The sequence below is a fragment of the Rhinopithecus roxellana genome, chromosome 2 (genome assembly GCF_007565055.1).
Source record: "Rhinopithecus roxellana isolate Shanxi Qingling chromosome 2, ASM756505v1, whole genome shotgun sequence".
Taxonomy (NCBI): Eukaryota; Metazoa; Chordata; class Mammalia; order Primates; family Cercopithecidae; genus Rhinopithecus; species Rhinopithecus roxellana.
This window is the reverse complement of record NC_044550.1, coordinates 139,531,707-139,558,407: the sequence shown is the minus strand read 5'-3', so window position 1 is coordinate 139,558,407 and position 26,701 is coordinate 139,531,707. Positions and strand designations below refer to the sequence as shown.

The window sequence follows — 26,701 nt, the reverse complement described above, 5'->3', positions numbered from 1 at the left end:
CGACGTTTCCAAATCTTCCCCTGAAGAAACACAGTTGCATTCATCATCCTTTCTCAGAACACATCTTGTGCTTGACCACTTCAAGGTTTCTACTCCTGCCATCTCTCTTGTGTGAAACTCCTTGCCCCTTTCTCTCTTCCTCTCCAGATCGTAAACATTCTCTGCAATCATTCTGCTCTCTGAAGCACCCTCTGGTCACCTCAGTCCACAGGGATCACCCCCTTCTCTGAAATGTCCTAGCATTTAACATCTTACTCTTCATTTGCAATTAACAATCAGTTCCTGTCTTTTGTTATTGCTGTATTGTTGTATTCAATTATTATTTATCTCTTGCTTTGTTTTATAACTTTTAAAGTGTTTATACTTTATTTCCTAAACTGGACTGTAATTTCCTTGAAAGCTAGAACTTTGGCTTCTATTATTATTATTAGGCCTTACACAATATCTTGTAGGTATTAGGCACTTTGTGGTTTCTAATTAACATGTTGACTAATACAATACATCTACAGAAGGAAAAATAAAAACGAAAACAGTTGAAGTTAATGAACTAAAATCTGTTTGAGTTAATGAGCATAATTTTTTACTTATTAAATGTTATAATTTTAAGAGAATAAATGCATACACATCAATGACTTTTTAATTATTAAATTTATTTAAATGGGCAGGAATATGTGTGCTTCCTTTGTAAAAGAAATAGCAAAAGCTCTATGACAATATAGTGACCAATTCCTGTTTAGCTATACTGCCCTCCAAGCAGAGGAAACCTTATCTTTTAAAGTCAAGGGTTGAAGGAGGAATAAGGAGGGAGGGGTTAAGAGGGACCAGAGAAGGAGAAAGGGGAGAAGGAAGGGAAAAAAGAAGGTACAGAGGAAGAGATAAAGGGGAGGAGAGTGGAGGGGAAAGGAAAAAAAAAATGGAAGGGGAACAATAGAAAGGGATGGGGGGAGGAGAAGGGAAAGAATCTCTTCTCATTAAACTGGTGGTCAAAGTACTTTCCAAAAAAGAACACAGGATCCTGTTTCTGACTAAACCAGCTTTGTTCATGTTCCCCTCATGTTCCTCTTAGTGACATAGTCAAAACTGTGGCTTTGAAGGTCATTCTGGTTGCCTGTAGGAAAATGGGACTGCAGACAGGAGGATAACAGGTAAGGGAGACGCATGGATTGCCAGAGTTCTCCCTTCTTCATCCATCTTTCTCACTGGAAAGAGTGAGAAGATTTTGGAAACTTTCAGGGGTTAAAAAAATTAATGTAATATTTCTACTTACCAAGATCCTAGTGGCTTTCTTCTATAATTGATAGGGGAAGGGACATGAATCACCAAATATGTGACTGGCATTAACTCTAGTATAGAAAGCATGACACTAGGTTATGGAAAACTTAGGAAACACCATGTGGCCACTATTCCCTCAAAAACCACAGCAAGAACAACACAAAACAAAACAAAATGCCTGATTTTTCTTATAAGACATTCTTCTAATGTGCTCTTTCAGTCTCCTTTTTAAAATGCCTAGCGATAACATAATAAGTTTCATTTTATCCTTGAACCCTAATATAATTTTGTTAAATTACTGCAACTAAGAAGTCTGAGTAGAATTAAAATGCTTGTGGATGTAAATATTTTTAATGGTTCAGAATCATCTCATTTATCTAGTCAAAATTGCTTTGGTATTTCGTATTGTTGGAAAAAATAATATAGGAACAACATTACCCCTAGCAGAGCAGTGGGATGGTAATGAAATCCAGTGGTGAAAGTGGCCATTCTGACCAACGGATTCCTGCACTGCCGTCTGCCTGCTTCCTCCCTTTGACACAGCAAGTTATTTAATGTGCTGAGAAAGAAAGTGTTGAAGCTGTATCATTATTTACTAGAAATCACATGTCAGGAGTTCAGTTTCAAAAAAACAATAATCCAGGAAGTTCAGGCTAAGCAAAACTTGGGTCAACAGGTCGCTTATGTAAATACGCGGGTTAGATTTTACTGGGAAACTCCAGCCTCGAGTAGGTGACAGCAATCAGATCTGCAGCCCTTCTTTCCTTCAAAGCAAAACCTCCAAGTAGGAGGAAGGAGTCACAAGCAGTCACAACCCAAGCTAGCACAAATAAGCAAATGGCCTGCAGTCACCTATCTGGTGTGACTTCAGATGCACGCACACATGCATACACGCACAAAATATTCTCTCCACTCCCTTTCACCTAAAAAACCTTTGAGAGTGTTTTTGAAACTTGCCTTGTTTCTGTCAAAGTACAATTATGTACAGTGTGAACTGAATTTACTTGAACATTTTGTGAAAGGAGAAAGGCTGAGGCACAACTTAAGAAAGATTTAGGGGTGAATCATTATTCTTTTCAGCCACATATTTTCAAATATATTGTTTATGGGATCATTTTCAGAAGATTATATGCAATATGAAGTATCACCAGGATGTTTCTTGTCTTACAAACCCATCATCTTTCTGTAGCCCTCGCATGCGTGCTGACCATCACAGCCTTCCTTCGAGTCCTTGACTTGAAACGCGTGCCCATCTCGGAGTCTTGGAACTTGCTGCATCTCCCACTTGGATGCTCTCCTGGCCATACAGGAAGGTTTTGGTCTCCTGTTGCTCCTCAGCCCTATAGTCCCCTCCACAGTGAGGTCTTCCCAAGCTATCCCACCTACCAATTCACACCATGAATTTTGTGTCCATCTTCTAATGCTAATTTATTTTCTTCCTTGGCGCTTCTAACTTTCCTCCTTACATTTTTGGTCCATAAATTGCAAGTTCTATAGATATATACCCATTCACTCATGTTTATTGAGCATCTCACTTACGCCTGACACCATTCCAGGTACTTGTGATTTGGCAGTGAACAAAAAATGTTCCCCATCTTCACAGAGCTTACTTTCTAGTTATGGAATAGAGAGTTTTTCTGCAAGAAATGTACAAATGAAGAAATACATGTAAAAATGGAGAAATGATTTAGAGGAAAAGAAATAGGGCAGATTAAAGAGGATTAGGAATGTCAGGTTGTAGGGGTAAGAGTAGATTGCAACATTAGAGTCAGGGTAAACCACAGAGAGAAGGTGAAGTTTCAGCAAAGTGAAGGACGTAAGGGTGGCAGACATGCAGGTATCTGATGGAAGAACATTCCAGCAAGGGGAATCACTAACAAAAAGACCTAAAGCAGAAGCAGGTGTGGCATATTCCAAAAACTCAAGAAGGTCACTGTGATTGAATAACTGAGGAGGAGAGTAGAGCAGAGAAGGCCCTGGAGTCAGTGAGGGCCAAGTTCACACAGAGCCTTTATTCTGAAGGAAGCTGGGAGCCACTGAAGGATTTGGAGCAGAGGCATGAGATGATTTGACTGATGCTTTAAGGCAGTAGTCCCCAACTATTTTGGCACCAGGAACCAGTTTCATAGAAGACCATTTTTCCATGTTGGAGGGATGGTTTCGGGATGATTCAAGCAAGTGACATTTATTGTGTACTTTATTTCTATTATTATTTTATCTTAATATATAATCAGATAATTATATACCATAATGTAGAATCAGTGGGAGCCTTGAGCTTGTTTTCCTGCAACTAGAAGATGCCATCTGGGGTGATGTGAGACAATGACAGATCATCAGGCATTAGATTCTTGTAAGAAGCACACAACCTAGATCCCTTGCAGGTGCATTTCACAATAGGGTTTGCACTCCTACAAGAATCAAATGCCGCCACTGATCTGATAGGAAGCAGAGCTCAGGCAGTAATGCAAGCAATGCAGAGTGGCTGTAAATACAGATGAAGCATTGCTCACTTGCCCACCGTTCACCTCCTGGTTCCTAACCTGCCACGGATTGCTACCATTTCATGGCCCAGGGATTGGGGACCTCTGCTTTAAGGGATAATTCTGCCTCTGAGTTGAAAACATGCTATAAAGAAGAAAGGGAAGAATGAGACTCTACAAACCAGAACACCACTATACATTGAGGCTTTTGGGATACACAGTTTGTTGAATTAATTAATATATGAATGAATGAACTGCAGAGACTGTAGAATAAGAGACAAAGAGATCCTCACAAGTATGAAGTAAAAGTGATATGTCTTCTCATCTTTATGAATCAGATACAGTATATTTACATCACACTTTATAATTTTGTGTTTGGTTCTATGCCTATATACATGTATGTAAATATTTGCTGTGTGTTCTCTGTGAAGCACTTTTAATTTGGACAAATACCTTCACCTGTTTTATGCTACATGTATAAATATCCACATGGTGTCATGTTCATTAAGGCCAAGCTGTTACTATATTAGGCTACTTCCATTTCCTGAAAAATAGCACATTCTAATACTGCTTAGTTGAGGTGAATTTTTAAAATTCTGAACTTTATGAAATAAGTCTCATCTTGCAAAAATAAACATCATGGTTTCAATTCCCATTTAGTTACACTAGTTTGAACAGAAAAAAAGTTCCCACAGCCACAGATTCTTTTTCAACCCAGCAAACTTATTTCTGAAGACTTTGGGCACAAGAAAGGGCCCAGGGAGTGAATCTGGAAAGCCCTGTACAAACCCATCTGGGATAAAAAGAAAGCACAGATGGCCTATTGGCAGTAGATGCATCTATGAAAGGCAGCAGACATTTAAATGTACTATTTTTAAACATGCCAATATAGTTTCAGGATTATCAATTTCCAGGCTGAGTAATTGTAAGGTTTGCAGAAATTATCTTGTTCATCTAGTTAGTCACAAATATTTATCAAGCATGTAACTATCTCTCTGCACTGCCAATAGAGAGTTGAGTGGGACAGGGTCTGTGCCTGTGCAGTTTATTGAATGCATTCTCAATTTTGATAATGTCACCCTTGGGGAGAGAAAATTCGTCCTTGGGTGAGACACAAAAAGACTTATTCTTTTAGATGTATAAAACACAGATAAATATGCAGTATATAAACAGACACACAATATATCTGTGGTAATAAAATTTCACAAGGAGGGGTGATTAGAAAAAAGTATTTCAGGAAAAAGACTCCCTAAAAAGCCATTACAGCAACAAGGGAAGGAAACAAGCAAGTGGTTGTCATGAAATATGGTAACTACAGTGATAAGGAGAGTACAAAACGCTGTAGCTCCATATACCAGGAACACTTAACCTGCTACAAAGGAGGAGTGAGGGAAGGCTTCCTTGGATAGGTTGCACTTAAGCACCAATGTGAAAGAGGTTCAGTAAGAATTATTCAGGCACATAGGGAAGGAATGGTGTGTTAGAAGCAAAGCAGAGAAGAAGCGGATGCAAAAGTACTGGACAATCGTAAACACAGACTTTTACTGAGGAAAATCTACACAAACCCCTAAATTATCTATGTTGGCTAATTTGGCTTGACTAATTTGGCTACTTTTATAAAGTTAGGCAACAGAGAAAACACTAAGTGAAAGCTCAATTCCTGTTACATTTTTGGACTTCATGTCTGTCCTCTCTGACATAAGGGCCTTTCTTTCCATGGTCTGCCATCATCTCAGTAATGCCCTTACCCCCTCTTGCCAGAGAATTCCAACCACCCCTGGCTTGTGTCCCTTTCATCCTCTCATGGCAGCACAGCAACATGGTGCTCGCTGGAAGTAATGTGCCAGCTGAACTGACTGGAGAGCAGCCCTTATGTACCCCTCTCTACTCCAGATCTTCATATTGATCCACATCGATGCCTTAGCATGCCAGTTAAGAGTTTGTAGAATCAAGCTCTAAACTATGGAACAGAGAGAATTTGAGCATTCCTTCAAGTCAATAGTTCTTAAACTTTTAGAATCTGGAGAAAGCTATAGACCTCCCCTTATTCATCAAGTCATAGATATTTAGGGTGCCTGCTATGTGCCAGGCACTTTTCTAATCACAGAAGAAGGAACCTGGATAGAATAGACAGGGTCCTTCATTCACAGAGTTTGCTTTTTAAAGAAGCAAAGAAAAATAGAAAATATATGAACAAATAAATCTAAAAAAATCAATGATTGGTGTTAGGAAGTAAATCGAGAAAGGGTGACAAGTTAAAAAGAGACTTCAGATTGGGAGATAAGGGAATGAGAATAATAAATGACATCTGAGCTGAGGCCTGAATGATAAAGAAGCAGCTATGGGACTATCTCAGGGAAAAGTGCCACATGCATAGGTAACGGCCGTATGGTGCAAAGTCTTACAGTGGAAATGAAAATGCACAGAAGCAAAACTGATAGTAGATGTACACCAGTTTGGCTATACTGTCATGAAAGTATCATTTTCAGTATCAATGGCTTAATCAATTCCTCTACTTATGCATGCTTCCCCGGGACCCCGGGATCTCCTCAAAAACAGCAAGCAAGTAAAGCTAATGTCACTAGGAACCTATTCCTCTCTACTGAGGGCTGCTTTCAAGTTCACTGGTTGGTGTTCAGGTCATGTCATTTGTTAAATATGTCTAATATTATCTCTATACTAAAGCATAGTACAGACATCATACATCAAATGTGAACATAGATGCCCTAAAATCCATCTTGTATCTTTGACTAATAATCCTAGCTTTATGTGCTAACAAAGTGTCAGCATAATAGCCATTCAACACACAGGAAGCAGATTTCTTGGGTCTGAATTTTAGCTCTGCCATTTACTTAGCCATGAGAACCTGGGCAAGTTGTCTAAAATGTCTGTGCCTCAGTTTCCCACAAAGTAAGAACAATTATGTATCATAGGACTTTTGTGAGGGTTTAGCGATACAATGCATGTAAAATATTTGAAAGGCCTTTGGCATATTAGACATTATTACAATGGTTATTACACAACTTGTTAATTCCTGCTAAACTATACTTACCACCCCAGTCAAATGCACTGTATTTTCTCCCCCTAACTTGCCTTTTTTCTTCATTTCCAGTGGCTGAATTTCCACCAACTTACAAAGCTCAGATAAAATGCCACAAACACCACACACTTCTACTGGTTACAGATTGTAGAAAAGCCATTTCCCTTCTCCGAACAACTATTAGTACCATCTAGTACCAACTATCAGTACCACTGTTTATATCATCTAAATATAACTTCAATCAGTTACTATCTTACAACGTAATTTTGTGTATATGTTTTGTGTACTTATTCACTAGATTATAAATTCATTTACAGAGGCACTATTCCATAGAAATATAATTTGAGATACATATGTAATTTAAAATATTCTATTAATAGCAACTAAAATGTTTAAAAAATAAAAGAGGAAGTTAATTTTTATATATTTTATATAACCTAATATAACCAAAATATAAATTTACCATGTAGTCAATATAAACAAATTATTAATGAGATAGTTTATATATTATTTGTACTGAGTCTTTGAAATGCAGTGTGTATCTTAAACTTACTGCCCATCTCAGTTTAGACTAGCCATATTTCAAGTGCTGCATAGCCACATATGGGCAGTAGTGACCATTCAGAACAACACAGCTTTAGGGCATGTATTATCCTTTACAGCTCTGTATTTATCACAAAGCCTAGCGCAGCACATCCCCTATTTCAGAAGTTCAATGTTAATATTTGCTAAATTACTTTAATGATTTATTTTAAATCAGAACAAAATCTAACCACATGGTAAACACATTTCTGCTAGTCATACACACAAAAAATATAAACATGAGAAAGTGATTTTAGCTTTCTTTAAAGAATAAGAAGTTTGTTTTTACCTCAAGATTAATGAAGTAAATTTTTCAGTTATATTTCTTATTAAAAATGTAGTTTAGATTCACCAAGTCCTGTTTCACTGAAAGAAATTGTAATACAGAGGAATAAAATGTATTTATTTGTGTGTTAGACATGTTCAAAGAAATAATTTAATCCTACTTTCTGACATGAGTAAGAATTTTAGGCAAGCATAACTCATGAAACAAATATGCAAAATATGGTAAGTTTCAATGTAAATATTTTGAGGTCATTTTGCTCTTCACCATAACTTTTCCTTAAAATGATGTGCTCTGAAATGCATTTTTTTCATCAATGATTTTCCAGTGACTCAGAGGCAGTTACAGAAAATGAATGACATTATTTTCATAGTTAGCAACAACATGCTGTGAGGACCAGACCAATCTGAAACATTCTTGTTAGAAAGGCTGATACGAACAAAAGGAGGAATCCTAACACGTTTTCTAATACTCTAAAATTGGACCTACCTACTCCTTCTTTATTAACTCTCTTCTTACCTTTTCTTTTAACTGTGCGTGTCTCTATGCCTGCAAAACTGATTGTGTTACAGAATTATAAATAATTAACAAAATGTAATAATTAGAAAAGTAAAATAACTCACCTTTGGCAATTTCAATGGTAATTTGCAAATTGGCAACTGAGAATGGTTTTCATTAGTTACGAGAGATTGATTCAAGTTGGGGACTATCTTTCCTTTAGGTACTTTATAAACGACAATGGTGCCTTTATAATGAGGGCAGCTATAGTTTCCAGATTCGTCCACTTCTTTGATTTGGAGTTCCAGCCTAGGTTTTCTTTGCAAGTGAAAAATAAGTGTGTAGTCTTTTCCATAATCTTTCCCATTACCTAAATAGAAGTAAAATGCATTTATTACCTTTAAGATATCTCACTTTGGGAGGCTGAGGCGGGCGGATCACGAGGTCAGGAGATCGAGACCATCCTGGCTAACACGGTGAAACCCCGTCTCTACTAAAAATACAAAAAATTAGCCGGGCGTGGTGGCGGGCGCCTGTAGTCCCAGCTACTGGGGAGACTGAAGCAGGAGAAGGGTGTGAACCCGGGAGGCGGAGCTTGCGGTGAGCGGAGATAGCGCCACTGCACTCCAGCCTGGGCTCCAGAAGGAGACTCCATCTCAAAAAAAAAAAAATTAATTAATCAAATATATATATATATGTGTGTGTGTGTGTGTGTGTGTGTGTGTGTGTGTGTGTGTCACTTTGTGTTACTTAATTTTCAAAAATCCAAATAATTATTTTACTTTAAAAATATGACTAAAACTTTTGTGTATCATTATCTTTTGTCAAAACATAACCTGACAAAAGAGCAATAGGCAGAGACCATGTAGACTGCTCAAAAGATTTCTCATGGGTTGTTGGGCCAGGTGCTCTCTGGCTACTTCTAAATCAAATAATCTTTAGCTTTTCTTTCTCTATTCCATTTTGATATAACCAGAAACTACTAGAAATATTCAGCTTTTGCAATATTTAGAAAATTATTTTCACCCGTTGAGAATTATCTTTCTCCTTTCCCCTAACTATTCATATTGCGACCTCACAATAGACATTCCAGAACTGCACTCTCCTATAACATGTGGCAATTTAAGTTTAAATGAAAGTTAATGAACAGTAAATATAATTAAATTTAACTCCTCAGTCTACCTACATTTAAAAGTCTCAGTGACAGCATAAGCATAAAGGCTACCATAATGAATAGCGCAGATATAAAACATTTCCACAATTGTGAAAATGGACAGTGTTGATCTAGAACTTTCAGGTGTGATAGTTATTGAATTTGTGTTACTGAAATTTCTATGAAAACCTGATGGATTCTCCTAAAATGGTAATACATACATGTTTTATCAACTCCTTACTGAAAATTCTAGAGTTTCTGTGAACATAACATTTCACTCATTGGGGTCTTACCATGACAATCAGAATATTTTACCTTGTTATTTCAACAGCAGAATAAACACCACCATGTTTCCTAAGGCACTATATGTCCGCATCAAAATTTATAAAACTTGTAGGAAGCTATAATGTAGCACTTAAGATAACATATCTTGGATGTATAGATCTAGGTTCAAGTCCAGCCTCTATGATTTGTGTATTCTGTAATATTTGTCTGTTAATATTTGTCCATTGTTTTCATATCTCTGAGCTTTTTAGAGACTTCCCTTAGCTTCTTTATCCTTAGCTTCCCTTAGCTTCCTTACCCTTAAAACAGGAGAAATAAAGCTTAACTCCTAGGATTGTTTAGGAAATGAAATGAGAAAATATGGATACAATAATTATCATAGGACCTGGCACACAGTAAGTGCTCAATAAATGACAGCAATGATACCAAATAATAAGAGGTAGGATTCTTGCACCATTTTGAATTTGTGTGCAAAAAAAAAAAAAAAAAAAAAAAATCAAAACCAAAAACAGAAAAACTCAGATGCTTTTAAAGAAATGTCAAGATGAAGCTTTTTTTTTCTTTTCTTTTCTTTTTCTTTTTTTGAGACTGAGCCTCACTCTGTCACCCGGGCTGGAATGACACAGCTCCACAGTGGCACAATCTCAGCTCACTAAAACCTCCACCTCCCAAGTTCAAGTTATCCTCCCACCTCAGCCTCCCAAGCAGCTGGGACTATAGATGTGTGCCACCATGCCTGGCTACTTTTTTTTTTTTTTTTTCGTAGAGACGGGGTTTCACCATGATACCCAGGCTGGTCTCGAACTCTCCTGAAGGCAAGCAATCCACCCTCCTCGGCCTCCCAAAGTGCTGGGATTACAGGCATGAACCACCAGACCTGGCCAAGATTTAGCTTTCATGTCTACATGGAAACTTCCTTTGGCTACTGTAAATCAACATACAGTTGACTGCCCAGAGTTTTCTCTCATGGAAAACGTTCCATTTTGCCCAGGGAACAAAGACTTCAGTGAGAGATGTAGATGATACCAGGACCCTTCTCCTGGTCCTGACTGCTGGAGGTCATTTTGGTGATTTTTCTAAAGCTCAGTTAAATCTAGAAATAGAATAACTCCAGATTACAGAAGGTGTAGGAGTAGATCCCTTTGCAAAAGTTTATATTTGAGATGCAACTTGGCTACTTAGAAAAAAAAAAAAAAAAAAAAACAGATTCCTAGGAGACGAATGACTAGCCAGGGTTTGTCTTCTTAAGAGAGTCTCACTTTGGTTAAAAAAAAAAAAAAAAAAAAAAAAGTGGATTATTTGGAGTAATTTAAATGTTATCTAAATAGTAAATTAGGTAAATTGGAGTTTCCACCTCACTGGAGTGACACCTGGCTAACTTCTGCTTCCATACTACTAGAGTGCTATCAAGAAAAATTTTACTACTTTGGTCCCTGTGGAATACCAATTAGTAAATTTCCCCTTCTATCCCTTGAAAGACGTTATACTCTCTGTCGGGTGCACAATTATTCATAAGAAAGTATTTATACAGAGGATATAAGGATTGAGGGTGAGGCATGGCCACTCTGGTTCAATTGAGACCTAAAACGTTTACCAATTTTTAAAACTAAAGATCTCTAGGGAAACTCTCTAAAGATCACATTTATATATGAAGTAGGGATGAAATTATTGAGGATTTACTAATAATAAATAGCAAAATCTTCATGTTGTAAACAGAAATCATTTTGTAATTTTTTAAAGTTGGAGTTTCATTGTTGTTAAGGCATAATAATATATTTTAAAGACGTCTGGTCCCTGAACAAAAAATAGATCCAAAACAATAGAAGTTGCATGAAGAAATTGTACTACTCTGTTTTTTTCTCCCTCACTGGCATATTTAAAGGAGAAATAAAAGAAAAACTCATTCATTCCATACCCAAAGTGTAAAATCAACCACTAGTTGACCTTCTGAGAATCTTTTTCTTCTTCTCAATATCTTACGTAGATAGTCCCCTAGAAGTGTCTTGAGATAGTAGCTATTTAGTAAATACCTGTCATGTAAAAAGTTCCAGAATTTACTTATATTTTGTCCCTTATAGCAATACATTTTCTTCTCAATAATGAGCATTAAATATTTTTCATTGATGACATAGAAAATACAAATGTAAGAATAAATGTTTTTGCTCAGAGAAGTCAGATAAAAAAATTGAAAGGGCTAGCAGTCTGGGAAACCAGAAAAACCCTATGAGAACCACTGGCTCAGTGTATTTTTATATTCTAACCCATTCTCCACCAGCTCTACCTCTAAGCCATGCTATCTTTTGCCTGGTTTACTGCAATTAAGCAGTAACTGGTCTCCCTGCTTCTCCTCTAATGCTCTAAAACCTATTCTCAATGCAGTTATAATCTAACTCAGATCACTTCTCTGTTGAAAAGCCTTCATGTTTCCCCAAGTCACTTAGCAGAAAAGGCCGTCTTTCCAATGGCCTACAGGGTATGATCAGTTCTCACCTCATCTCCCACAACTTGCGCTCACTCCCTCTGATCCAGCCATCTCAGGCTCCCACTGTTCCCCACACACACAAGGCAGGTTTCCACCTAGTTCACTGGCACTGGCAATCCCTCTGCCTGGGATAAACTCCCCTGAGATAGGATTATGGCTTGCTTCCTCACCTTCTTAGAAACTTCTTTTTTTTAAATGTCACCTTTCCAGAATGGTCTTCCCTAAGATAAAACTGCAAGCCTGCTACATCCCTTAAGATCCCCCTATCCTTTCCCTTCTTTATTCTTCTATAATTCACTCTTCAGCCCAAATTAAGTTACGCATTTTATTTACTTATTTGCTTATTCTCTGTCTTTCTTCATTAGACTTTAATATATGTAAGGTCAATAAATTTTTGTTTAGCAAATTAAAGAATGGTTATTATATAGGTGTACAGATACATGTAAAGATACATCCCATAGAATATCTAGAAAAATCACTGCCCTAGGCCAAAGGACATTCAGGGCAACTTTAAAAGATGGACCTGATAGGGCATTACTAGATGTTATGGGTGATGCTTTGTTGCCATTATATAAAATCATATTAAAACACTTTCTGGCACTTTCTGGATTTTGTATGCAGTGGGGGCTTGGTTATCTTGCAATAATCCAAGTGCTACACTGACAACTCTCACCTAGAGAGTGAAAGCTTGCTGTAGCTTGTGTCCAGAAGAATGCCAAAAACCATTATAAAAACCAAAGGACACACCTATCCATCTTCCTTCCTATTAGAGATAGAAATATAGTCCATGTCCTGTGACCTTCACTGAAAAGCCATTCATATTCTCTATAAGTGAATAGAGAGATTTTGGCATTTTCAAAGGGCAGTAATCTAAATTTATTAATTAAAGTTTTAAATACTTTTAATTGCACTTAATATTATAATGTTTTTTTTCCTAAACTTTAGTCTTCATTTCTTTCAACAAATACTGAGTTTCTTCTAACTGTCAGACTCTGTCCTAGGTGCTGGAGACTGAATGCTGACCACCAACAGGACAGTGCCTCCACGGATGGGACTGTGGTAGGAGAAACTGGAATTGATCAAACAATTAAATGAACGAATAGAAAATTGCATGTGACAAAGGCCACAAAAGAAAAAAGGAGGATCTGCAAAAGTATAATAGAACTATTAAAAAATAAAATAAGTTCTGACATAATCAGGAAGGACAGAGAAAGCTTCTCAGAACATGATCTTTAAGGTGAGACCTGAAGATACAGCAGGAGAGAACTGGGGGTGAGGGTCGGGGTGGGGAGGGTGAAGAGAATCCTCCAGGCAGAGAATCTCTAGCTTTATCTCTTTGAGATTCACAGAGACTACTCTAGGCCCTGATAAAAGGATGGATCAATTCTTTTACCAGGATGAGGTATCAATTGTTTACTGAGGATCTTTTCCCTCTTAGGCAGAGAAAAACCCAATGAGGCTCCAGATCTGAGCCTGTCTCCCTAGGAAAAGCAACCCTAGGATCTGGGTATCCTGCCTGACTCATTTTCCTTGAAAGAAGACGAACTCTTCCCCATCCCTTATACGGAGGAATTGCACAGGTGCCGGCTGCCTTGGATGCTCTTGGTTTAGCAGGTGCTCCCCGGTCTCCACAGCAGGCAGTGGGATATTCAGTACCACTGCTTGAGAGTAGAACAGTAATGCACTCCTGTTTAGGGTGGTTGGTAAACACAGCTGCTGTCCACAGTATTACAGGAAAATCATTTGCATCATTAGTTTGGGTGGGACACTTCTGGTTAGTACTATGTATCATTAGAGAGATTTCTCCAGGGTGGATGCTGTGGTTTCTGCTCCGGAAGCCAAGTAGGAAGGGGCCTCTTCCACCCTTCCTTCCTCTCCCCCCTCTCTCTTCCCTGCCCCCTTCTCTGCCATCTTTGTCACTTGCTCACTAAGTCCTGTCAGCTGGTTCAGATGCTGAGATCCTGTATGTGAGAGTAGAATAGACACTTAAAATTGGGACATTTTAGGTCTCACTTATTTCTGAGATATCAAAAAAGGGGGGAGGGCAGCATCAGCTTCAAGTCTTGTCCCTTCTTTGAAGCAAAAAAGAACCAATGAGGCTTGGAGCTATTTCTTGAATCAGAGAGAAAATAGGCATAATAAAATAAATGGGTTCCACATTAATTTATAAATAAACAGAGCACATCCCCTCAAGTCAATGTAGAAAGCCTCCTGGGCCAGAAATCTTCATAAAACCTGTCCTGAATTTTCCCTCTCACCTCATTTTTATACATACACCTGTTAGACTCTATTCCACTGCAGGGCAAGCAGTTAGAAAGAGGAAGGTGTTGACTTAATGAAAAAGAAATTGTTATGATGGCAACTCTTTCAAAGAACATTTGCTTTCTATTCCCACACAGCTGTTTTCTCTTCATGTTCTTTTTCTTCCTTTTCTCTTTCTCTTCATCTCTTTCCTTTGACCGCTTTAGTCTCATCTATTCATTCACTTCTCTAATCTCTCCTGCCACCTCTCATATTCATCCTGCTTGCTTTCCTCATCACTGTTACATAATCATTCATTCACTACACACTTATCAAAAGCACTTGCATGTTCATTGCAGCACTATTTACAATAGCAAAGCCATGGAATCAACCTAGGTGCCCATCAACGGTGGACTGGATCAAGAAAATGTGGTATATATACACCATGGAATAGCATGCAGCTACAAAAAAAGAACAAAATTATGTCCTTTGCAACAAAATGGATGCAACTAGAAGCCATCATCCTAAGCAAATTAATGCAGAAACATAAAACCTAATATTGCATGTTCTTATAAGTGGGAGCTAAACTTAGATGCACATGGACATGAAGATGGCAACAATAGACACTGGAGACTACAAGGGCTGAAAAACTCATTGTTGAAATCACTTTCTAGATATAAGTCTATCAAACATTGTACAGAAGAAAATGAAGATGATTGTTTATCAGTCAGTGATATTTCTTCAGTGCACTTGATTAAAGTGTACAATAACTGGTAATACATTACTTGTATCAATGTTTAGTTGGGTTGATATCAAAAATAAAGCATTTTGTAAAGAAAAAAAAAAAAAGCTTTGGATATACCAATTCCTATGTTAGGCTTGGAGGATGTATTAACAAGAAAGACATGGTCACTGCCCTCACTAAGTTTTCATTCTGGTGAAGGGTAAAGGACATAGCATAACTATATGAACAAAAAGTAAATAAGTTAATTAAATAATTTCAAATTGTCATAAGATTTAGAGTGAAAACAAAAATAGCACTAGAGAAATACAGGAAAAGAAGTAAGCAAGGTACATACGTCATTTAGGTGATCTCAGCTCACTGCAACCTGCAACCTCCACCTCCCAGGTTCAAGCGATTCTCCCGTCTCAGCCTCCCAGTAGCTGGGATTACAGGCACCTGCCACCACACCAGACTAATTTTTTTTTTTAACTGAGTAGAGACGAGGTTTCACCATGTTGACCAGGCCAGGATTGAACACCTGACCTCAAGTGATTTGCCTGCCTCAGCCTCCCAAAGTTCTGGGATTACAGGGGTGAGCCACGTACCCAGCCTAGATCAATTATTCTTAATTTCTTTTTCGCCATAGACTCCTTTAGAGTTTGGTGAAAACTGCCCATTGATTCTCAGAGTAGTCTTTGAAAAATATAAAATAAAATACATGCAATTAAAAATATGGCAATTATACTGAAATATAGATCTATTCACATATCTTTTGGCAGTCCACTGACCCCCAGGTTAGATTCTTTGTAAAACATCTTAAAGAGTTTGGATATTATTTTATAAAACATCTTAAAGAGTTTGGATATTATTTTAGATAGAATAGGAGGTAAAAATAAGGTAACCACTGGTATAATATAGTATGATTTACGTTTTTAAATGATCACTCTTATTACCACATGGTAATTGATTTCATATGGCCAATAATGGAAGCACTTAGAAGGCAACTTTATTGTCGTAGGAAAGATATGATCCTAGTTTGGATTCAGATAGTAACTGTGGAAAAGGCTATTTCTAAAAAGTATTACTTAGAATCTTCCTGTAAAGGAACATGCATTCCCTAAGTAGAAAATAAAGAAATGGGAACGGAAGAAGTATAATACATAAGTCTTTTTCTCTTCCTGCTTCCTAAAGTCTCTCGTCAATCCTCTGAAGGTTTCCTTAGTAACACAAGTTTAGCAAACTCTTCTGAAGAGCTTGTGGCTTATAGCCCATAAAATATATAAAAAGATTTCTTTATACTTACTTGAAGCAAATATGTTTCCAGTAAATCTTAAAAGAAGTTGTTCTCCTTCTCGAACTTGGAAATGACAAGATGGCTCTGGAGGTCCCCCAAACCCTTCCAAGCGCAGGTTCTTAAGCACCTGGCTTAAATCTTTGGAAGGCACCACTAAAACAGCTATTCTATGTGGATTGTCCTTCTGGTGAGACAGCACTATGCAGGCAGTGGTGCTGAGCATGGCTTCCTCTAAAGATTTCACAAAAGTAACCAAATGACTATTGTCCATGGTGGAAGAGAGGTGAAGTACAATAAACCTGCATGGAAGAAAGAGGTGAGACCCGAGGGAAAAATGCAGCGTCAAGAATATCACTGATACCTAATAACACCCAAGCAAACAGCCATTATCAAACAGATGTCTTTTAAAATCAAATATTCTCAAGGCCAACAGGTTAGATTCATTAATGGTTGTAAAGAAACTCTTGGCCATCAAGAAACCGGCTCAGACTGGGCACAGTGGCTCAAGTCACTTGGGAGGCATCCCAGCACTTTGGGAGGCCATGGAGGGTGGATCTTTTGAGCCCAGAAGTTCAACACCAGCCTGAGCAACATGGAAAAACTCAAATCTCTGTAAAAAAAGAGAAATAAATAAAAAAGAAACCAGCTCAAATCAAACTGAATTCTAAAACATGTTCTTTTTTTTTTTTTTTTTTTTTTTTTTTTTGAGACGGAGTTTCGCTCTGTCGCCCAGGCTGGAGTGCAGTGGCCGGATCTCAGCTCACTGCAAGCTCCGCCTCCCGGGTTTACGCCATTCAACTGCCTCAGCCTCCCGAGTAGCTGGGACTACAGGCGCCCGCCACCTCGTCCGGCTAGTTTTCTGTATTTTTTAGTAGAGACGGGGTTTCACCGTGTTAGCCAGGATGGTCTCGATCTCCTGACCCCGTGATCCGCCCTTCTCGGCCTCCCAAAGTGCTGGGATTACAGGCTTGAGCCACCGCGCCCGGCCTAAAACATGTTCTTAAACAAAGAAGTCATACAGTCTCAGCTCAACTTTAAACATGGCAGCATATTTTAAGTTATATTTTAATTAGAATTACAAAAGAGCATATTTAAAATATAGAAGAGAAAGATGAGCACAATAATTTATTGACTCTCCGTAGGATGCAGAATATATACCATAATTAAATGGGGATTGAAATATGCATCTCTGTGTAGGTGGGAAGGATCGTTAGGATGGACCTTGGTAGGGACTGCATTATGTATCACCCTGTCTGCACACATACACATTCATGTGTTGAAGTACTATCCCCTGGTACCTCAGAATGGGACCTTATTTGGAGATAGGGACTTTACAGAGGTAATCAGGTTAAGGTGAAGTCCATTAGGGTCTTCTCTAATCCAGTATGCCTGGTGTCATAAAAGAGAGAAATTTCAACACATAGAAATGCATAGAGAGAAAACACCCTGAGACCATGAAGACGGCCATCTGCAAGCCAAGAAGAGAGGCCTGGGCAGATCCTTCCCTCACAGCCCTTGAAAAGAACAAACCCTGCTAGCACCTTGATTTTGTGCTTCTGGCCTCCAGAAGTGTGAAACAGTAAGTTTCTGTTGTTTAAGCCACCAACAACAATGTGTAGTACATTGTTACGGCAGCCTTAACAAACTAATACAAACCTCTTTCCCTGGACTGGGATACCCTTTCTCAAATTCTTCTCCAGTGATTTGGCCTAAAAGAGGCCCTCACCCAGAGTAGCCCTACATCCACAGATAAGGACTAACCAATGTGGGGATACAAAGCCAGCCACCTTGGTACTCGTACTGCAGAGCTCCCCAGAGGGTGTCAGGCTACAGAAATACTTCATCTGAAACCATCGTTTTTTCCATCTTCCTCCTTTGCCCTACAGGATTTACCCAAGAGCTCTCTTTCAATGAATCACTTGCTCTTCATCTCAGACTCTATTCCTAGGAAACTGGATTCAAGAAAATCAAAAATGTAAAATCTCCCATTATGAAATAAAAGCTATCTTTAGATATATGATCACCTGTCTCTATGAGTGGCTACCCTTCATGAACCTTAAATCTGTCTAAAACTCTTCTCATAATGGGCTGTCTAGAAAACATGGAAATGAGAAAGCAAAATGAGGGCACTGAAGTAACAAATTCCACTTATCTATACATAGTTATGAGATACGCATAATATGAACAGTTAATTACTATCTCCATGGAATTTCAGAAATGAAGGTTCTATTTTAAAACTATTTTGGAGTTAGCAGAAACCTGTAGTTATGAGTGCTTTCCAAAAGTACTTGTTTAACTATCATAAATGAAATTACGGATAGCATATCCATGTCAATTCTGGTTTGCATTTTAAGTATCCTTTAAAGAATGGTTAATATTTCTATTTGAAGAATTAAAATGTAATCTTACTATTCCATTTCTATAAACACCATTTATGACCATCAGAAAAGAGTATCATCAAATTTGATTGTTTGTTACTGTATTACCTCTGCAAATGTTCATTCAATTCAACTGATATCAAGCCGCTCTGTATGGTTTTCACAACAACATCATCAAGCTCACACCAACCACTGTCTTGGCTTCTAAATCCCAGTAATTTCAAACATTCACTGGCATTTTTCCCAGGTTTTCTTACGGAGGCACTTTTTGTCCTATATAATGGTAACAGAAGAGATATTGGTACAATTTACATGGTATAAATATCACTTAATGCTTTCATTCTTTCATTGTGAATGATCTAATAATAATTCATTAAGTACATACTATGTGCCAGTAATTATACTTTGCACCACAAATACAGAGATCAAACTATATAACCCTTGTCTACAGAAGCATGTAGTAACACAGTATTATCTGATTACAGCACAAGGTAACCTGTGTGATAATTAAGGAAACGTACACGGTGGTTTAGGAGCAGAAGCAAGAGGCTCGGGAAGCTTGCAAAGTTAAAATGCTAATATTTGAGATGAGCTTTGGAGAATGACAAGCTTTCTACAACTGGCAAAATAGATTTAAGAGAGTACCCAAAAACATTAATAAACTCACTGATGTAAACCCAAATACTCTAGAATAGCAAAGGGTGGTTGTAAAGCAAAAATGGTAAGCGCACAAACCCAGGAGCAAAACTGCCCAGTTTCAAAGCCTGGGTGGCTCTGCCTCTTATGAATTGTATGACCATGAGCAAATTATTTCATTTCTCTGAATCTGTTTTCTTACCTATCATATGAAAATAATAATAGTACTGATATGGTTTGGCTGTGCCCCCATCCAAATATCATTTTGAATTGTAGCTTCCACAATTCCCAAATGTTGTGGGAGGGACCTGGTAGGAGACAATTGAATCATGGGGGCAGTTTCCCTCCATACTATTCTTGTGGTAGTGAATAAGTCTCATGAGATCTGATGGTTTTATAAGGGGTCTCTCCTTTTGCTTGGCTCTCATTCTCTCTTGCCTTCTGCTATGTAAGACATGTCTTTCACCTTCCACCATGATTGTGAGGCCTCCCCAGCCACATGGAACTGTGAGTCCATTAAACCTCTTTTTCTTTATAAATTATCAAGTCTTGGGTATATTTTTATCAGTGGCATGAAAATGGACTAATACAAGTACCAACATCGTGGGATTAAATGAATTAATATTTGTAAAGCACTTATAATTGTAGTGAGCATAAGTAGTATTAATATTCTAACTCTACTTTCTACTGTAGGCACAGCCAATTTACTTTCTTGTACAATTTTCCTTCTTGTGTAGCCTGCCCCACCCAAAGGCCCTGAAGAAATTGGCTGTATGTGCCATGTTATATTTTTCCCCAACCACAGCTCATGTGACTAACGGTATACCAATTTCCAACGGACAGCCAATTTGATTATCTTTCTTTGGGATTTGACTCAGTGGTCTAGGGACTGTAACTTGTCACAGTCCTGTTTCTGTGGTACCTTGCTCAATGAAAATTAATAAGCAGAAAGATTATTCAGAAAGGAAAAATAGATGCTAAGAGAGAAAAGGAGAAAAATCAAGAGGAGAGTATCCATATAGTCCTAGAGATGGAGAAAGCAGAGTTTCACTATTGTAGCCTCACAATAAACTGTTTTCTTGAATTTGTTTAAGTGAACATCTGTTCCCTACAATTAAAGGAAGAAAAGTCCCTAATACTGAACATCTTTGGGGAAAAATACCTAGTCTAATGATGCTACCTACACTCCACAAAGAGACAGAGCCAAGGTATATGAATGGAGACCAGAATGTGAATTTCATATATTCATTTGTGAAGTGAACTAGAGTTAAAGGTTTAAAAATCAACTTACTTTCACAGGTTGACGTGTTCTATGACCCATGGATTCAGATTAGAAACTGAACTTGATTTAAAATGTCTACTCTGAAAACTTCTTACTCTGTATTGGTTACTTCAGGGAATCAGGTAGATTAAAATTAGGAGCTTAGGGGAAAAATAACATTTACTTTTATGCTACTGGGTTATAACCACAGATATGGTAAATTCTGTAACCCTTGGAAGTTAATAATTTATTCACACAGGAAGTTACACTCTCACTGAATCCAGAATGTTGGTCATTTACTAGAAATTGACTTGAATGTAATTTTTTTTCTGATAGCATTCATTCACTTTTTTTCTGTTGAAAACCTAAATTATCTGTGGAGACCGACAGACTCCCAAGGGTGGTGGGGCTGTCCCTAATCCTAGGACCATTGGGTATATAACCTAAGGCAAATAGTGTATTTGTCATTCATTAATGCTCCTCACCAGAATATCCAATTTCGCCCTGATCTGAATATATGACAGGGTTACACTTCCTGGACTCTGTAGTTGAATGGGGCCAAGTGACTAGTTCCAGTAAATGATGTGAATGAAAAAAAAAAAAAATGTGTCACTTTGAGGCCAAGCACTTAATTGCTAATATGGGTCTAGCCAAAGATCTTTCTTCTGCCACTGTCACAGCAACCGAACAGTGGCTGCACTATCTAGAGTGAAGATGACCAAGAAGCAGCCTACCTTTGATGGCCACGACAGATGCAAAGATTGTCATTTAAGCCCATGGGATTTGAGAGTTTTGTTATCATGCCATAACCTAGGCTAATCTGCGCTATATCTGTCTTCTGGTTCCAGTGATCCCATTCAGTGATGAGTTTGTGATAGATCTGGAGTGAGAATAAGGCCCTGGGCTTTTATGCATATTCATAGGGAAAAAGCTTCCTCTTTTCCACTGAACTTGGACTTATAAAGATGTAGCTATGTTGCCAGAATCGGGAACAAGCATGTCAGAGAATGGAATTGGCACAGAGGAAAGCAGATAGAGATGAAGAAGAGAGATTAGCTTCTTCCTGGTTGAAGAAAAAATATATAGATAGATACATCCTCAGATTTTTAATTTACATATATCAAAAATTCTTTTTTGCTTAAACACTTTGGATTTGCTTTCCTGTCACTTAAATCAAGAATCCTTAATGATATAAAGATTAAACTTAAACTTTAATAGGCACAGTCCACATTCAAATTAAATAATCTGATGGTATACTTGTGTCTCGCAGCTGTTAACAGCTCTGCAACTAAACTATTTCCTTAATATATGTTATTAGCAAAGTGTGACAACTAGTATTATCTGACAGTGAATAGCACTTGATCAAACTCCATAAAAAGGCAACATGCTGACATAGTGATAGTTCCAAAAATAGTAAAGATTTATTTTTTAAATGTGCTTATTTTAAAATGACCAATTTTGCTTGGGATTCACGCAGACAGTACTAATCTCTCTGAGGTTACTGATTAAAATGTCATGCTACTTTATCTGTGGAAAAAAATAATATATGATACAGAATTTGACAAGCATTCAAACCATCAAAATTCTCATTCTATATTATATTTTACTTTCAGGATATTTTCTTTGTGATATTCATCATGCATAGATATTTAAACATGAATGTCACCAATGTTTTGAGGTTAACTTTTTCTCAGAAAACTATAATTATTCATTAAAGTATTAATTTTAAATGGTATGCTGTATTCAAAAAACTTAAAATATTTTCCCATTTTTTAAGTTATTCGTGTTGATTATAAAATTCCCTTAAAACGGAAAAGTAAAGGGAGGAAGAAAGTCCACATAGCCACATTGTCTGAAGTCAAATATTATAATATATTGATGAATTTCTGGTAGTTTTTATTTCTACATGGATTATTTGTCTTTAAAGTGATGAAATATTTGACATATTTTAAAACATGTCATATTTATGTTAATATTATGTCATGAATATTGCCATATTTATGTCAATATTTGACATATTGTATGACAAATCGTGTACCTTAACTTTACCATTTGTAATCGGTGTAATCGTTCTTGTATATCAATTCAAATGACCTGAGTGCCTACCACACAGCTGAGAGAAACATTCTCTCTTGATATAACTGTATATTCTGACTATGGGTCCATCTACTCTTGGAGCTTTACTCAGTTAAAGGTGTCACAGTTACAATTACCGTACAGAGGAAAAAATCCTACATAATCTAAGTAGTCCTCAGTCTTCATGTATTGTCCCATTCTCCTTTGCTTTGCTGATGTTGCTGCTTCACTGCTATTGAAAACAAAAGATTCTCCATGATCTGATGCAATGCCCTCGTTTGGTGTATTTACCTACGTGTGCCACTACTCTGGCAATAGCTTTTAAGGTGAGGAAAAACAAGAAAACTCTCTTTCCACTGTTATGCTATATGTGATTCAGTTATTCCACCCTGAGCTTGAGCTCCCAATGACACTGTACCTTAGTAGACCCATGCACCCTGGCCCCCAACATGCCCACACAGTAGTTTTTTTAAAGAAAATTTCACAGTGCTAGAACTGTCTTATATTTTATCTAGTTTCTGGACAAAAAATGAGCATAGGTCATCCTAGGCTGAAATTTAGTCATCCATTCAAATTTCTTTCTCTATTATGCTATCTTTTCTTGCCAGCTGACAGCAGAATATCCACTTAAACCCAACATAAACGTTTCAATAATGTTGCACCTCAGGAAAAGAAAGGGAGTGATGACTTCAATCTCTTTCATCTCAGGAGACTGTTCACTCTGTAGATTTGCCTGTCTATCCCTAGGGACAATAAGATTCATATACCAAAGAGTGTACAGATAAGTAGATGTATTGGATAAGACTCTTTGGGGTACAGGTAACAGAAACCCAAATTCATTTTACTTAGTTATAAGTGAATTAATTATAGTAATCCTTGATTGTTAATAGGGAAAACACAAATGTGGAGGGCCTCAGATAAAAACTCTGTCTGGAATTGGAACATCATCTTTATCTAATTACTTCTCTTCTCTGTATCTTTCCTTTTTTATCTAGTGCTATTAATGATCATTCTTTTCCCAGCAGCAGAAATCATGGTTGTTGACAACTCCTGAGTTTTATATCCTAAGGTATAAGCTACACCCAAAATTACCTTTTTTATTAGGCACCAGGGAATCACAATCAGCGTCTTGTGGTTCAAGTGTTTAATTATATGTAGGGATATTAACGAATACAGAAGCTCCCATTGCATCTGCATGGATAGAAAGGGCAATTTGCAGAAATTGTGGTACAATTCCCAAAATATAATGTGTCTAGCAGGGAAAACAATAGATATACCCTCCAGCCTGCATTTTCTCAAGCCTAACAGTACACAGTTACGTATTTCCCAGTTAAATTGCCTAAACACCACACAAACGACATTCAAAAGATTTTTCACAAGATTAAAAAATCTGCTCCAATGCACCTTAATATTTTGTTTCTGTAACTGGGAAATAGATACTATTGGGAATTTTTCAAGGATAGTTTCTTTTATATTTAAAAACTAAATTATTTCTCACTTGGCCTTCCAATTCACAGGGAACCTTATTTTCTTACAGAAAATAGTATATATGAATTAAAAATACTTCTAAATACACTACCTCCAAGTTTAACACATGAAACAAATCTTATTTTCTCTGTAAGCATTTACTTCAAAGTTTCACTGAAACAATTTCACTCTATTAAGTGAGATTTGCCTGTGTTGACAATACAGCACTCACTGATAAACACAAAGGAAAATGTAGTATGTATGATTTCATTATTTATAAAATTGTCATTTCCTTCTTAGGTAGATTGTCTAAAATATTATAAATTTAATACACAAAATCCAGAATTATAAATAACAAATTTAGAATAATCTCTAGTTTAAAACAACTAGATCTTGATAAATGTGCTTTTTGATACGTATTTTTTTGGCTTGCATACTTTTAAAAGAATTTTTTGATACAAATTCTTTTGAAATTTTCCAAACTCCTCTCCAAATAAAATGTGTGAAGTCAGGGTTGCAGCTAAGGGAGAAACCAGGCAGGAATGAGGGGATTACTAAGATGGCAAGCACCTTTCCTGTAATGTAGATGCAGGAGCATGAAACCATAAGCAATAATCAAGTAAGCAGAATACGAAGCTGTCAGTCCTTGGGGTAACAGCCATGTGGGAAAGGTGAACTTGAGATCTTCACCAAGACTCTCAAGAAGGTTAATGTAGCCCCAGGTAAGCACCAGATGGTTCTCAGCAGAGGTGGGAACAAATGCCACCTTGAGGAAAGCAACTCCATTATGCCTGAAGAAAGCTCACGTTTGCATGCTCACAAGCAAAAGTTCTCAAACAAATTAGAAGGTAAATACCATGGATGACAGATATAAACACTCCCAAAGACTTCAGATCTTAGAATTAGGAGATTTAAGATGAAAACAACTATATATGAAAAGTTTAATAAAGGACAGTATCCCACAAATAAGTAAGCAGGAAGAAACTCTAAAGATAATTAGGGAGATTTAAATAAGGGCCAAGTAGAACTTTTTTCATTTTTTTGTTTCTGTTTTTGTTTTTTTAAACAGGGTCTCACTCTGTCACCCAGGCTGGAGTGTAGTGGCGTGATCTCGGCTCACTGCAGCCTCAATCTCCTGTGCTCCCACCTCAGCCTTCCTAGTAGCTGGGAAAATAATAGAACTTTAAGAAATAAAAAATACAATTATCTAAAATAAAACTCAAATAATAGATTAAAAGTACATTTTTGTATGCGTTATTTTTGCCATTTCAAACTGGAATGTGAATAAATTGCATAGAATATGGCACATAGAGACAGGGAGATGGAAAACATAAGGGAAGTAAAGCAATATGGAATTTAAAAAGAGGTGGTCATTTGTCAATTTTGGCTTTTGTTGCCATTGCTTTTGGTGTTTTAGATATGAAGTCCTTGCCCATGCCTATGTCCTGAATTGTATTGCCTAGATTTTCTTCTAGGGTTTTTATGGTTTTGGGTCTAACATTTAAGTTGCTAATCTGTCTTGAATTAATTTCCATATAAGGTGTAAGGAAGGGATCCAGTTTCAGCTTTCTACATATGGCTTGCTAGTTTTCCCAGCGCTATTTATTTATTTATTTATTTTTAGAACTATCTTAACAAATGTTATTTTGCTGATATCTTTCTTTTATGTGTGTGCCAAAGTGATGGCCAGTAAATATCCATGTCTAATTAAGTCCAGAAGAGCTCCTTCAATAAGTGTAAAATGAAAGTTATGAGTGATAAGAAAGTGTCATGTCAGTTTAATTGGCAGCATTTTCTCTTTCTTAGTGGTTCATAAAATAGAGCAGTGCTTTGCTGTCGATGGTGTCTTAAATTCGGTGAATATTCAAAGTTAAATCTAATGCTGAACAGCGGCTATGTGCAAGGCGGGTGATGTGTGTGCTGTGTGTGTTCGCTCATCTAATGCTCATGACACCTTGTCAGCTGTGAGGGAGGAGAGGGAACTGGGGAGCCCCGGGGATGGGAGTGCAGGGTGCAGTTTAGAAAGTGGGAGGTGGTCAGGGGTGGCCCCGGGAGAGGTTTGAGCCAAGACTGCAGGTGGCAAGGGGGTTATGCCTGAGCCTGCGGGGGAGGGGGGTTCCCAGGTCTCAGCAGGTATGCTTTTTTTTTAATTTTGGAATCCTTTCCCCATTTCTTGTTTTTGTCAGGTTTGTCAAAGATCAGATGGTTGTAGATGTGTGGTATTATTTCTGAGGGCTCTGTTCTGTTCCATTAGTCTATATCTCTGTTTTGGTACCAGTACCATGCTGTTTTGGTTACTGTAGCCTTGTAGTATAGTTTGAATTTAGGTAGCATGATGCCTCCAGCTTCACTCTTTTGGCTTAGGATTGTCTTGGCAATGTGGGCTCCTTTTTTGGTTCCATATGAACTTGAAAGTAGTTTTTTCCAATTCTGTGAAGAAAGTCATTGGTAGCTTAATGGGGATGGTGTTGTATTAAACTAAAGAGCTTCTACACAGCAAAATAAACTACCATCAGAGTGAACAGGCAACCTACAAAATGGGAGAAAAT

At 37.5% G+C, this 26,701-nt stretch overlaps 1 protein-coding gene across 2 annotated transcripts in view; it reads right to left on the bottom strand.

The window, feature by feature from the left end:
* Window positions 1–26,701, bottom strand: part of DTHD1 (death domain containing 1) — a 67,156-nt gene that overhangs the window by 20,670 nt on the left and 19,785 nt on the right. For both annotated transcript variants that reach the window (XM_010365832.2, XM_030920520.1), the window contains 3 exons: window positions 18,821–18,985; window positions 16,344–16,633; window positions 8,281–8,525 (listed from right to left, as the gene is read on the bottom strand). In XM_010365832.2, the coding sequence (XP_010364134.2) occupies window positions 8,281–8,525; window positions 16,344–16,633; window positions 18,821–18,985 (700 nt within the window). The remainder of the gene's footprint in view (window positions 1–8,280; window positions 8,526–16,343; window positions 16,634–18,820; window positions 18,986–26,701) is intronic.